Here is a 14,804-nt window from a genome sequence, read left to right on the forward strand (position 1 = left end):
GCGCTACCGCCAACACTTGTACCTCATCTTTCATTAGTACCTGTACTTTGTGACTCCACACCCAGGTTATGTCTTAAATCTGTTAATAACATATACTTATTACCATGATACATCTGGAGGTGTGTTGAATGAAAAGGTGTTTCATTATTTGTTTATTTATTTAGCCCATTGTGCTGAATTTCTAAGCTATTTAAGACAGCAATGATATTGAGGAGAGAACTGAAGAGTGAGAGAAAAAGGTGAGAAGGAGAAATAAAGGACCTAGAAAACGGCCCAGATAAAACGACTTCTGTTGTTATATTCCCATGCTTCAGTGGCAAGCAGTTTCACATAAAACCTGTGCGGAAAATAATAATTTCTACAACCTGCAATAATTCAGAGAGCAGTCACATCACCACTTTTGAACATTACCGTGCCATTAGCGGACATACATTGCTCCTTGTATACATTGCAAATAGACTAAAACAACGACCTAGCTACTGCGTTGAATTGAATAACGGGTATTTATGCAACTTAGATTTACTGTACCTACCATACTATTTTACCACTTAGAAGCTATTTACACAAAAAATGATACCTTTGTAGATCACACGAGTATATGGTAACGCTACGTCTAGAATTTCAGCGTTTTACTGGCAACATCTTATGACCGTTGAAAATAACACGCTCGAATGATGTCTTTTTCCCCCAACTAGTATTAATTCTCAGATTCGTTGAAATATTCATGGACTGGCACCCTGCCATATTTGTATCTCACCAGTGTAGAAAAAAAGCACACCTTATACTTCTATATTTACTATAGTAACTGTGTAATTATTCTGCTGCGCCCACCGTTCTAGTTATTCTTAAAAAGGATAAAAGGTATAACTGAAAATAAAGTAGGAAACGTCTAAAAAGCCATAAGTCTATTCCGGTTCTTGACCAGTAAACTGTGTCCTAATTAAAATGTCTACTTTGGGATTTTGCTTTGAGACCCACTATAAATGTACATAAATGACGTAATATAAACGAGGTATTGTCACCACCGAGGGTTAAAATCATTCCACAGAGAACTTAAAATGTACCCTAAGAATTTAGTTTAAAGGCCGAACAGGCATGATACTACTACTACTACTACTACTAAAATAATTTTAATCTAAGCTAATAAGTGGATATTTTATTTAAAATATTTTATTGTAAAAAGCGACCGATAAATGAGTCCGAATATTGTTTATCTTTCGTTAAACTTTTTATTTCAATCGCAATATTTTGCAATCACGCCCACACATGTCCCCCGGACTCTATTTTGGCACTGAGAGGCTATGTTCAGGTCCTACACCTGTGAATAACCATCATGATGTAGAGCAGGTGAAGGACCTGAAAAGAGCCTCTCGGTGCCAAAATAGAGCCCGGGTGACGAAATTCTTCTGAGGATCTGAGTAGAGCCGTAAAGTTCTACGTCTGCTCAGTCTGGGGTGCTCTCAGCGCCCCCTAGGTCCATGTTACATCGCAAGTACCTGCACTCCTTTAGCGCAGTTAACTTTGTGTCGTCACCAGGAGGAGAGGTCTTTGTAAAATGTTTATTGTGTTTTTCTTGCAAGGACTGTCTATATAAGGGAGGGAGAAACTCGTGTTTATCTGTCGATATATTTTGGTCGTTTATAAAGGAATTGTTGGGCTTCAGATTGGACCTCTCAACCGTTTTTTCTCTCAGTCTCTGTAATCTGTCCTCTATGGCCCTCGCTCGTCCCTCTAAGGTAATCTGCGCCAATCTCTCAGCGGTGTTGCCCTCTTCACAGCTCTGTCTGCGGCCATAGGATGCCCCTGGTTGCCTTATCCATACAACTGACCGGCTTTCTTGCACCGGGGTAAACACCATGCCCGGCATTTGCTGTGATTCTGGAGAAAAACCGCTGCCCGGAGGCGTCACTGAACGTTGATTGAATACCACCCCCTTGGTCCTGGTCGTCGTGGGGTTTGTGTAGGCCCGCCCTCTGCTAACGGGGGGACCGAAAGCGTGATCAGCATCGTTTTCTGTCCATTTCCTGTTGTTTTGCTTTTTCTTTAACACTGCACCTTCAGTTGGATTCTGTTTATTCTCGTGGTCATTGTGTATGTGGTGACTTCTTGGACGACTTTGGCTGGGTTCAGAAGCAGATTTATCGTTATCTAAAGGCGAGATATATCTTTCTGTCCCTGGTGAAAAGGTAGTTTTCCTTGATGCCTTTCCCATTTCCAGTTTGTCTGTGGTTTCTATTTTTACTTGTCTACCTCTCTCGGGTATTCTGTCATTCATTGCTGTCCGGTTCTGAGAGGTGGTATCCTTGATAGTGTGAGATCGCTCAATATTTCGACGCGACAGCAAACGCGCCCGCGCGGCTTGCATCAATTCCGGCGAGGTGTGCGACCTGTGACGTGTGTAGTCCATGTCCGAGCCATCATGACTTCGTAAAGAACTGGAATGCTTTGCTACCATAGGCGAGAGCGGCACATTCAGAATTTGCTGGGTCTGTAACCTGTATAGCTTTGGCCTAGTGGAAATGGTTGATGGGGTTTCTGTGCTTGGTTCGAAGTTCGTTGATTTTCTTTCTCTGTCCTCTACATCAGAATCCATACTGTTTTGTCTGCCGGAGAAACTGATGCACCTCTTTCGTTCATATTTTTCCAACTTTTTCACATATTCCTCCTGACTCCTCATCTGAATTTTCATCTCGCGATCGTGTCTCTTTTGCATGGTCTTTTCCTGCTTGTCTAGGACGACTTGCTCACGAGTGTTCAAAACTTGAAACATTTTCCTCCCGGCGTTCCTGTTCTGCACGGGATCGGAGCAAAATCGGGGCCCTCTAGCGGCCATATGGCCCATGTTCGTGTCACTTTGAGTGTTGTCTTCCATCTTTTTTAAACAACGATGCTTTAGTAGAAACGTTTATCACTAGACACTTTTATCCACAATATTATCTTTTTCAACCTCGTTTGAATGGTAGAAGAACAAGACTGAAGCGGATGTCCCTTTGTTTGTTCGGTGACTGTACTGGAAAGTAACAGAACAGTTTTGTTTAGTACATCAGCTCGTTCGGCAAAGAAAACATTTCACTAAAAAACTGGCAAGTTTTGTTACTGTGCCGAGTGTGTGTATATACATACAAGTGACTTTATTTCTGTGGCTGCCGGTTGCCAGATACAGCATAACGGAGAAGGTTTACATAGAGCCACAAGTCAGGGAGAGTCAACAAAGTTTTTTTTTCAACGTGATAAAAATAATCGCAGTAAGATTAATGTAACGTGATTAAATGAGCGAAAAAAAAAACTGACGATGAAACAAAACTCACGTAACTATTTTTACATAATTATAAATAAATATGTAATTTTGGTGTTTTAATTAAAACTGGATCAAATGTATACCCACTTTAGAATTTACTCTCTCTCTCTCTCTCTCTCTCTCTCTCTCATACACTCACTGACAGACACGCACATACTTACCTTTCGTTTTGGGGGATACTCCTCCAGCCTACATGTAAGTTTTCTCATTTTTTACATGCACAGCTTGTTATTTAAGTCTGAAGGCTGCGTAATTTTTTTGTGTAAACATGTTAGTCGGGTTGGATAGTTACTCGATAAAAACGATAATCTTGGTAGAGTTTCCACGCAGCTAAGTGCACTATTTATCACTGTTAAGATGATAATATAGACGTAACCTATGAAAAGGGATTAAGTTAATCGCAAACCTTCCTGGCGACCTAGGAAAGCTGGGCATTGCAAGGCTCGCTTGACAATCGGGTAATGGTACTTTAATTCTGATTGATAAGTAATTTGTAGTTTGCTAGAGGTTCATTATTTCCCGATCTATTTTCTATTCGCTTCATCACAAATGGCCAAGTCATCTAACACTAAATGGCTTTCGTGAATTAATTTGAAGAGCCTATAGATATATAGAGTACGTGTAACCCCGTGTTTAAATGACTCTGAGAACGATTTAACCATCGCACTGTTACTTATACCATCCTGCGTTTAGCTTGTTTAGATTTTTACCAAGTCACAAGAGGCTTTTAACTTTTAAAGGAAGTAAGAGGTTTTTAAAAAATATTAATCCTCTAGCTGTATCCAGTTTTAACTCTCAATTAAAAATAATTGCAATTACCTTTTAATACACAATATCCATTTTATTTTCACATCCTTAACTTCAGGATTTCATTTATCATTACTATTTTAAATAACTTTTAAGAGCTACATTAGTATTCAAATTTCTGGTATATATTTTGTACATGTACATATATATTAGCTGAATAAATAATATTATAATGCTAAGGTACCACCTTACTGATATGACTGCAGCTTGATCCTCTCAATTAATAGAACGGTTATGCCTCAATTTATCAATCACATTCAAATTATTAATTACCCAATTATTTGACCATGTCATTTTAAGAGCACTTTGTTACGCTTGACATTCGCTTTTGCCTTGTTCAGTAATATGATTTATGTACGTATGTGTACGGTCATTTACGAAGTAGACTTGGTGCTTGCTTGTTTACTTACTTTGTGAAGGACGATTAATTGGAATGTGTGTTTATGCATGGAAAAATATAGATGTATGAATAGGTGTAAATATTTCAATCAAGTATTTTAATACAATAATAATACAATAAGAATGGCAACCAAAGTAGGTTAAAACCTACATGTACATAGGTTGCGATAGTGGTTAAGTGGTAAGCATGAATTGCACTTGAGGATGATTAGCATGGTAGATGTAGGATAGATGAAAGTGGAATAAAATCAAAACAATCAAGTGAAATTTGCTATTAACAGATTAGATGGAGGCGGCACTCCAGTGTTTGTGACCGTCTACCGGCTATGTAAATTCACTTATCTACCAAAGAGGGCAAATATTGATGAAAACAAAGTGCAACTGGCAAGCATGCAATAATCTTTCTCGCTAATTGACTCAGAAATATAGGCCACCTGGTGAGAGTCAATTGCTTCCTTCATTCATGGTTGTTTTCCTTATTCCGTTCTGGAACATTTTACTGGGTATAATTTTGTTTTAATAATTTAATTGTTATCTGTTTGTTTGTATTGCATTTATTCATTCGTTTATCTATGGTATCTGTAAATTCTTTCATCTATTTATTCACATCAATTTTGGTTATATTTGTATATTTAGTTATTTTGTGTTTAATTTTGGATGAAGTCCTTTTGCGGGGGAGGGGGGGCGGCTAGTCATCCGTCTTCTGAACTCGTTCTGAGGATTGCAGCACTATGTTAAATGATGCCAAAGATAAAACATGCGCGCATCAACGGCCTTCAAATAGAAAGGTCCTACATGTCTTGGACAAAATGACGAATTATTATGTCCAAGTACATGTATACTATAGTGCCTTATTTTTGGGATAGGTGGATTGTTAATAATTCAAGGTGCATTAGTTGGAATATTTTGCAGCACGTTCAAATTATTTTTCAAATAAAAATTTTATTATGTAAGAGACGTGATAAACCTGGCTATGCGCTGAGAGCCTGATAGCCTCTTTGCAACCCAACAAATTAAAATATGTGCACTATTTGTTTGGATATTATATATTTAAAGGGTTTGAGACACGTTAAATCCTATTTCTCGAATTTCGTAGATAAAGCACTCAATCTGCACACTAGAGGCAGTGGAGGATGGGCCAACAAAGATAATTTGGAAGACTGTCAGAAAATATCCCTGCTGGACGATCGGGGATTCTGTGCACCGCCGTAATATCATCAGCCGTTATCTGTACTTCTCAGTGTTCCTTAAAGACCTTGCATTCAACATCCCAAATGTGCTCATGTTCCTTCCCTAACACCCCGTAGAATTTCCGGGGGTATTGTTCATATAGTTAGCCATTTTGATGGCATATTTTTTAGAAATGTTTCAATTGGTTTCTGTAACCAAATACTTCATACATTTAACGATAAAGAAAAGTCATATTGGTCACTTAGTTATTTGTTCCAGAGATACATCTGATGACCAGTTGATCAAACGAAGTATGTGTGCGTCTAGAATGTTTATTTTGTAAAATAAACATTCTAGACGCACACGTACTTCGTTTGACCACGTAGCTCATCAACTCTCAAACCTAGCGAAAAGGACTCTTTTTGGAAGCTAGATATTTACAGAATGAACTTCCATTTTGTGTACGTTGTTAAAGAAATAGTTATTTGGGCATGTTTTCTGAAGGATATACTCCGTTCAAGCCATTCTGACGGTCTGTCCGAAAATTCAGAAACATCATTTTTGAACTAGCGATTTTGATAAAAATTGTAAGACAGATCTAATCACTATATGAGTAGAAAAAAAAAGGGTAATCCTGTTCGTTTGCGTGGCGTCCTTAAAAGCGTCACGGAGTTTTGTAAATGAGTCATAAATACATTACGTCGCAAAAGTCTAAGTGTCACCGAGCGTTCTTTGCTAAACGCAACGTTTTTTTTTTTTTTTACATATTTATAACGTTTCCATCAAAAGAACAACAAAGCTTTCATTAAAGGGTGAATAACATATTTTATTGCATCTTACAGTTTGATCATTAGTCGCTACCGTAAATGAGAGAGCCTCTTTAAAAGGCAAAAAATTTCAGGCCTAAATCTAACGTATTTCCAGTATTCAACATCATCCTGTGTTATGAACTAAATTACATCATTCTATTAAGAGAATTTTTCAATAAAAGCAGCCGTCAAGTTTCAAACATCATACTTGTGTTTGTCTTTCATTGTTTATTTCGTGTGTGAATGAGGAGACTAAATATTTTTATCCTTTCCCATGTTTGGTTTGTTACTGTGAAATATATAAGGCTACGTAACAAGTAGTGGCATGTAACAATGCTAGAGGGCGCTAAAATCGGCAAAAGTAGCAAAAATGCCGAATCCACCATTTTCATTGGTGAAGACCAGGGATTTTGTGATTTTTAAATTTTAGATATTAAAACTGATTTTTTTATACAAGTCACATAAAATTATCCTTTGGCAGAAAAACGGCCCATCTTCCATGCAGCTAGGAAGGAGGGAGAATATATGCATAAAGTGTCGAATATCATATCCAAAATGAATATGAAATTCATCATGTATAGGCCTAATGCAGAAAATATTCGCAAACAGGGAATTTAGAATAATGGTAATAAAAAAATAATAATAATTGAAACATAATTTATTACTTTGTATGACTATATTTCTATGTATGAAACTGAATACACGAGACTCTTAATAAGCACCATAAAAATATTTTAGTGCATCCCATGTCAACGTAACTGCATTTTAGTAACAAGTTTCTTATTTAATATTTCAAACTACTCATCAGTTACACGTATACTGATTGGGCTATGAATAATGATTAATTAATGCTTTTGCAAATGACATAGTATATTTCATTTTTATATGTATAATAAAAGATTATGATCCGGAAAGCACTTCCTGTAAGACAAATTAGATTATCTCTTATCCCTTAGCGACATACGAGGAATGCTTATTCAGAGTATTATTGTCAGGTAAAATTTAAAATTTAAGGTTTGAATGTTACAAAATTTTGAGTATTTGTCATATAAAAATGGGCAACTGAGCTAAAATGTCCATTTTCGCACCTTTCGCCTACTTCAGCGCCCTCTGGTAGTATTATGACCCATTGTTTTCTGAGGACGACACTTTAAAACGAACCCATGTGGATTGTATTATCATAATATGATGTCAACCTAAATATAGGTCACTTAGGATATTAAAGTCACTTTACAAGCCTATTTCTATGCATTGCGTACATTTAGTAAAAAAGGGTCAAAATGCACTGAACCTAAATATAGGTCGCCTAGGTTATTAAAGTCACATTGCAAGCCTATTTCTAGGTATGGCGTCCATTTTGTAAAACAAGAGTCAAAATGAAAAACCAGAGGTTACATGTACATGTGTATATTATTTATATTTGTTAAAAATATAACAGCCTTTTTCATGCCTACATGTTAGGTAGATTATCGAATTGTTTTAGAACTCAATCACATTGGCATATCAGACCTCTCTTGTGCAAATAGTTCCAAAACGATTTACAAGACCGCTTTATTTCCTTCCTATGCCAAATCTAACTCGATGCACGCGATGGGATGGAATGTCACCTTGGCTGAGCTGTCGTAGTCGGGCTATTAAATCTTCAACTTTGTGCTTGCCACGCTTGGATAGGTATCCTGCAAAGAGAAACCAGTCAGTCAATTTCAAAATGGGGAGGGGGGGGGGGGGGGCTCTTTTTCTGAAAAAGTGTATCTTTATATCCCCTTAGGCCTACTAGTAAAAACTGAAAAATGACATGACCAAACTTTGATTCAGAGCGGACCTTTTCGAACCCTCGACAACCCCCCCCCCCCCCCCCGTATTCCTACGGGACAGAGAAGTAACCTTCCTTTGCAAATAACTTTATACTAGGAATGTATGTATGAAGCGAAAAGTTACTCTTGTTACAATATTGTCCCCCATACGACTGTAAACTCAGGTAGACAAGATGTATTTGGAATATATCCACGCTAACTGTGTTTTAAAGTTATTTCAATAAAATAGATTAAACTCAACCATTCAATTTTACCAATGAAACAATAACTTCAATCTGAGGATTTGTTTTCTATAACCAGCTTAGTTTACCGCACTTGGGGACACATAATTTTACCATATTCTATACACACAGAGCTCGAGCGTTTTACCATCTTCTACCCCGTTTTATGTCATTCATTTGATGCATACACAGTTCTACATCATTGCAAAGGCAGTCAGTTATGATAGCGTATTTATGATGTATTCTGAGAACATTTACAGACCTTAAAGGGATAATAACTCTTCGTTTCGGCCAAAAAATGAATTTTCCTGGAGTAAACAACAATTTTCCCATACTTACCAATGGTTAATGAATCCATTTTTACATTCAAAGTTAGTCCCTGTTTTTTTTCTAAAAAGTTTGGTTTTTTGTTAAAATCTCTTAAGAGATTTTAACAGAGTATAGCCATCAATGGAGGTCACGTTGTCTAAAGACAAGCTCAGATATCAGAAAAAATAGCTATAACTGCCTTTTTTGTGGTAAAACAGAATATATTATATTTCTATGAGTTATTCACAATGTTTTTATTGTGAAATATAGATCTCATACGAAGAGTTATTATCCCTTTAAACAAATGAGGCACTTATGCTAAGATTAAATTAACAACTTTGTAAAGGCAAACCGTCAGCAATTGATAGCCGGGGTCAGTAATAAGTTATAGTTGCACCATGTTCATATTTCATAAAGTGTCAATTTCCACCCACCTGATCTCACGTTCACAGCGTCCTGGGGTATCAGACTGTCTCCGTATTGGTACGGATTAACACCGGCGTAAGTCAATTGGTCTGCAAAGACAAAATATCAAATCTCAAATCACTGTCTCTTAATAACGATGTCTGTGTTCTGGGTTGAAAATGAAACCGAATCAGACATATCGATATGGTGTACCTGGTTTGATCCTCAATTATTGATCTTAGTTTTCATATAATCCACGCTGACTTAAAAGTATATGTAATTAACAGTTACAGGTAGCGTCAGTGCAAGAGCTACTAGTAATATTTAAAATTTTCTGGTAGAAACCAGAAAAATTACTTAATTCACATCAAAACTTGATCAGAACTTAAAATGACAATTTATGGAAAAAAAATCATAACTCCCCCTAGGAGGGAATAGGCCAATGCATTAAACTCCTTTTGTCCAATGAAAACTGACTTGTTAGGGCCCACTGTAGTAGATTAATGATGTGAAATGTTCTTCATAAAGTGCAGTTTGTCGGCGTGCACAGGTGGTGTATGTGGGATTTCTGGATTACTTAAGAGATAATGTGAACGCTGTCATTGTTAATGTATGACCATGGCTATAATATATAGCACAGTAGTATCAGCGGAGGACATGTAGCTTGCATACACAAAGGGGTGTGACCTGGTGTGCATAAGAGGATTCGGAGAAGAAATAATCATGATCAATGAATACATTAAGCATAATTTGATAGATTTTTTTTTTGAGGAAATTGCGCGCCACACCAACTCATTAGTAAGCCTTGTATAAAATGTTACAATACTTTCTATCATAGCTCTCTAACGGTTGATAAAAATGCTTGGCGGGTTAAAAAAAATTCTTAAGTTCCTTTAAAATAAGGCAGTTTTAATATTAATATAGGATACGTAACGAATACACTACATACGTAAAAGGCAAGTGATGTCAGATGTGCCAGCTAAAGATTAACGTCATGAAGATTGTAACAAGGAAAGGGATTGGCATTCGTTGAGAAACTCATTGTCTCTGTTGAGTCTGTTTTTAAAGTGTCTTAGGCTCTATTCCCATAGATTTCAGATCGATCTATCCCCGCGGGGAGTCTCACTAGATTACTTTCAGATAATCCGACTTAAATGTCCGTCCCGCCTACTACAAGCTGTAAGGAGATAATTAACTTTCGTGTCCGCCCGGCTGACAGCTATTTAGCGTGAACCCCCAGGGAGTTAGGTCGATCTAAAGTAGGTCGATCTAATCTATGGAAATGGGGTGTTATATTTTTATGAACTTCTGTTCGACAGTGCGTATTTTTGTCTCGCGTATGCGTCCTTTTAAAACGGTGACTGTAATGTCATTGGCAGAATGATGAGGAGTGCTGAAATGTTGTCCCAGTGGCACGAAGTGTTTTTGTTCTTTATTGTGCTACAGTGTTGCCTGATGCAATATTTTAGTTTCTGACACGTGTCTCCAACATTCATCTGATTGCATTTTTCACAGTGGACTTCTCTAGAGATCACGTTACGTGGATTATCTGGAAATCATGACAAGTAGGCGTAACAGTTGGCTTGAATCCTTTTAAACTGTCAATTTGTCTCAAGGAAAAAACAACTGCAAAGCACTGCGTCTCCAGTTACCGTAGAGATATATCGCACAGTGCTCACTCCAAAATAAGTGAGTGAATTGTTTAGATTTAGCTTTTTCTTCTTATGTCCCCTTTCATTTGAGAGGGCACGGAAAGACAAGGCAAAGACACTTGTCTGCTTTGGACAGTTTTAGTTACCTCTAAGAGTTTTAATAGTGTAAGATCCAATATATGCAGGGCTCTTGTTTCAATGTGTATTACATGTAACAACAAGTTAGTAGCTCAGAAAGAACATCTTTTTTGTAATTCAAATGTATAATACTCTAATTCACATGGTGTCGTAACCTTATCTCCAGTACTTGTTTATGTCTTAAACAACTTCTCATGGTCCCATTCAACATGTCTTAAGGACAGTGGGATCAAATAAGAGACTGCGAGATCTTCATTAGCACATTGTAATACGATATTTATCAGATATGCAATATGTCCGCTGTTACAGTGTAACAAAGGCTTCTCCGATTCTTGGAAGTAACACTTAATTAAAAAAAAATCTTTTCCTCAGTATTCACGAAATAGTTATTTCTTAGGGTGCATTCCCAGAGATTTAGATCGATCCAGAGATTTAGATTTAGATCGACCTGGGGCTTCACGCTAAATTGCACTCAGCCGATCGCGCACCATAGTTAATTACCCCCTTACAGCTTTTAGTAGGCGGGACAGACGCTTAAGCCGACTAAGCTGACAGTAATCTAGTGAGACTCCCCACAAGGATAGATCGATCTAAAATCTATGGGAATGGGGTCTTATATTAAATCGGCTACTGCGCGTATTTTTATGCTGATACACCTCAATGTAGTGATTATCGTCGCAGACTTAAAAGAAACATTTGTGTAGAATATACAAATCAGTTATTTAAAATATTCACCAGATATCCTTGGAGTCCCTATTCATCGTGAATTTAGAGGTTTGAATTAGAACCAAACGCTGATAGAGCTAAGTAACTGACGAATGCCTGTCGTCGTAATGTCTAATGCAGTATATTGTCACAGTGCCGTGTACTAGAGCTTCAGAGGGGTTTTCACTCGATTTTCCAGATATTGATTAATCGTCTTCTTGTTATTGTGAGTGTTATTGTGAGTGTGTGTTTTTGCACTGGTATGTCGACTTAGACTCCGTTCACATGAAAAATCTATTTTCTAAAAATCTATTTTCTATTCGCGGTATCTTGTGATCACTCCGAGCGCAGCCGAGAATTAATAACAGGCTTGGAAGTAACTGGCTCGCGCTGCCAGTAATTACGCCGCGGGGTATTCAGGGCACAGACTGTGATCACAAGATACCGCGAATAGAAAATAGATTTTTAGAAAATAGACTTGTCATGTGAACGGAGCCTAATACCATTGGCACTCTAGGGCTGCGTTCACATGGAGAATCTATTTTCTAAAAATCTAAATATCTATTTTCGGTATCTTGTGATCACGGTCTGTGCCCTGGATACCCCGCGGCGTAATTACTGGCAGCACCGAGAATTAATTACAGCTTTGGTTATTACGCTGTGGGGTATTCAGGACACAGACCGTGATCACAAGATACCGAAAATAGATTTTTAGATTGTTAGAAAATAGATTTTTCATATGAACGGTCCCTAGGTCTTAAAATCGCCGAATATGCCGATAGGATGTAAACTTTATTATAGACAAAAATAAAATACTTCTTGTTTCAACAATATTTCTTTTTAAATACATTTATAGCGATCAAAATTAAAAAATTTGCCAGGGAAAGCCCGTTTTTACACAGTGCCACAGTGCCAAGTGGAGCCGATATTGTATTTAAAGAGAAAAAGCGTCAAGAACGCTATCATGGTCACGACAATGTTTCGTCTGATATTCGCGTAAGTTTAAAGTAAGTATTTGTTCAGAACTTTCGAACAACATCTTACATACAATCAAAACGCTTCAAAATTGGCTTATCTTAACTTCCATGTGATGCAAACAAACCTAACTTTCAGATTGAAGGTATCCACACAGAGAAAGATAAATTGAAAAGAAATGAAGGAACCCCGAAACCTTGTTAATTCTGTGTCGGATCAAATGAAACGAAACATTCAAAGATCCATATACGTATGTATGAAACGTCAACGACTTACCTTGCTTACATTGGAACTTTACACTATTTCGTGCATATTACATTTTTAATTAAAGTTGGATCATAGTTGAATCTTAAACGTACCTTGAGTTAGGTCCTGGTATGGGAGGTTGTCTACGTCTTCATCGCCGAAGGAATCTGCGTAAAGCGTGGAAAAACTGCCTGCTTTGGTTGCCAATATTTGGCAGGAAAACAAGGCAACAAGTGCGGCAATTGCCACTCGACCGCTGGAGGTGCCCATTGCCATGTATCACGTTGACCAGCTTGCTAATACTGAGCGATCAGCTCCTACTTTATATACCTATACCGTAGTGCCAGAAACAGCAACACCAGTTCATAGGCTGGCCAAGAGCAACGCAACCCTCATATCATTATCCATAACGACCAGATAACACGTGCCCTATTATTTATGCAGTATTTTGAGGGCATGGACAAAATTACGTAATTTTGTCCATGGGGAGTGTCACACACATTGAAAGATTATTTCATAGATTTTTTCTTATCTTTTTACATATCTTTTTTACATTTTACATATCATATGTATATTCTTATATGATGAAATGGTCAATTCTGTTTACAGATGGCCAAGTGAAATTTCCGGTGATAAACACATCGATAACCGATAGCAGTTTTTATTCTAAGGTGTCATTTATACCCGTCACCCATAACTTAATATTCCTAATAGGGAGAAGGTAGCAATCGATTTGGAAGATAACTTCATCACTGCTTCAGTTTAAATTGCCAAAAGTGGTGCAGTAATTGACAAAAGTATAAAGAATAAACTTATAGCTGAGATATTTGGTAGCATTTTTAAGCCGATGTTATGCGGTCGTGTTTACAAAAGCCCCTGGAGAATTTGTGTAATGTTAAGATATTAAAATCAAAAGGGAGCAATTTAAGGAAAATCGTGCGCACCAACTTCCGCACAGCTCTATCTTTGCCACTGTCGTTTTTCTGCTAAAAGCCCAGGTACATATATAGTAGAGATTTTCAAGATAACGAAAATACACTTTCACCCGAAATACCCTCATGTGACGTTTTCAGGAAAATGACCACAACTTTTCTGAAGACAAATAACGTCCATTAAAAGGTTCCTGAAGTGTTTTTGAGTATGGAAGCTGTAGGCGTCAAACCCCAATCCTTGGTCTTTTTAATCTTAACCAACTGATGGATATTTTTAAGTAAAACGGCAACAAAATGTACCGAAAATACCAAAACAATTGCGTCGTTCCTTTAACAACAGCAATTTACAATTCCTGGTGGTGTGTCTCCATAAACAGGGAGACTGAGATAAGCCAGGACATGACAATGCCTACTTGGAAACAATTTGCTTTTCAAACGCTAAGGGCTCATTCTCAACGAAAATATCGTTCTACGTAGACCAATCCAACTCCTTGGGGACTCTGGCTGAATGCAATCAGATTAACAGATTAACAGTTTAACATGCCTCCTCCTGGCGTTGAGTAGAATGCAGGGAAGCTGGTGATTATACGAATACGTTGGAAACAAGAGGAGGCGTGTTAAACTGATTGCATTCAGCGACAGTACCCTCAGAGTTGGAGCGATAAACGGAGATCGATAGTTTCATAGGAAACGAGCCCTAAAAACTGAGTCAGTGCAAAATAGGCGGGGCAGACATCTGGGTATACATCCAGGGATTTACTTACTGTTGAATCAGAGCCTTTCCGCCCAGGAAGAGCATTAAGTCAACAGGGACTCTTGAGGTCTCTGCTAATGACTTGTCAAAGGCTATGCCATTACCGTGAGCCTCGCTCTCCCCCGCAATTCCCCTTGTTCCTGTGGTGGGTGACTCACATAGCAACATGT

At 37.7% G+C, this 14,804-nt stretch overlaps 2 protein-coding genes across 2 annotated transcripts; both read right to left on the minus strand.

Moving 5' to 3' along the window:
- Positions 1–1,220: 1,220 nt before the first annotated feature.
- On the minus strand, positions 1,221–3,604 carry LOC106173861 (uncharacterized). The gene is made up of 2 exons (XM_013555151.2): positions 3,460–3,604; positions 1,221–3,010 (listed from the first exon to the last, which is right to left on the minus strand). The coding sequence occupies exon 2, from the start codon at positions 2,870–2,872 to the stop codon at positions 1,445–1,447; it is 1,428 nt and encodes a 475-aa protein (XP_013410605.2). The 5' UTR covers positions 2,873–3,010; positions 3,460–3,604; the 3' UTR covers positions 1,221–1,444.
- A 2,880-nt stretch (positions 3,605–6,484) lies between these two features.
- LOC106173862 (uncharacterized) lies at positions 6,485–13,315 on the minus strand. Its single transcript, XM_013555152.2, has 3 exons — positions 13,062–13,315; positions 9,262–9,342; positions 6,485–8,159 (listed from the first exon to the last, which is right to left on the minus strand). Exons 1-3 carry the CDS (start codon positions 13,222–13,224, stop codon positions 8,035–8,037), a joined length of 369 nt encoding a protein of 122 aa, XP_013410606.2. The 5' UTR covers positions 13,225–13,315; the 3' UTR covers positions 6,485–8,034.
- Positions 13,316–14,804: the final 1,489 nt, after the last annotated feature.

Source organism: Lingula anatina, chromosome 1, assembly GCF_051362555.1.
Source record: "Lingula anatina isolate TDL-2025a chromosome 1, LinAna3.0, whole genome shotgun sequence".
In the NCBI taxonomy this organism is placed as follows: domain Eukaryota; kingdom Metazoa; phylum Brachiopoda; class Lingulata; order Lingulida; family Lingulidae; genus Lingula; species Lingula anatina.

Bases quoted from the DNA above. Each gene is read 5' to 3' on its own strand.
- LOC106173862 (XM_013555152.2), bottom strand. From the start codon at position 13,224: ATGGCAATGGGCACCTCCAGCGGTCGAGTGGCAATTGCCGCACTTGTT. The intron at 9,343-13,061 runs GTACGTTTAAGA...TTGTCTTTGCAG, and splicing joins ATACCAGGACCTAACTCAAG to ACCAATTGACTTACGCCGGT. The intron at 8,160-9,261 runs GTGGGTGGAAAT...TTCTCTTTGCAG, and splicing joins CGCTGTGAACGTGAGATCAG to GATACCTATCCAAGCGTGGC.
- LOC106173861 (XM_013555151.2), bottom strand. From the start codon at position 2,872: ATGGAAGACAACACTCAAAGTGACACGAACATGGGCCATATGGCCGCT.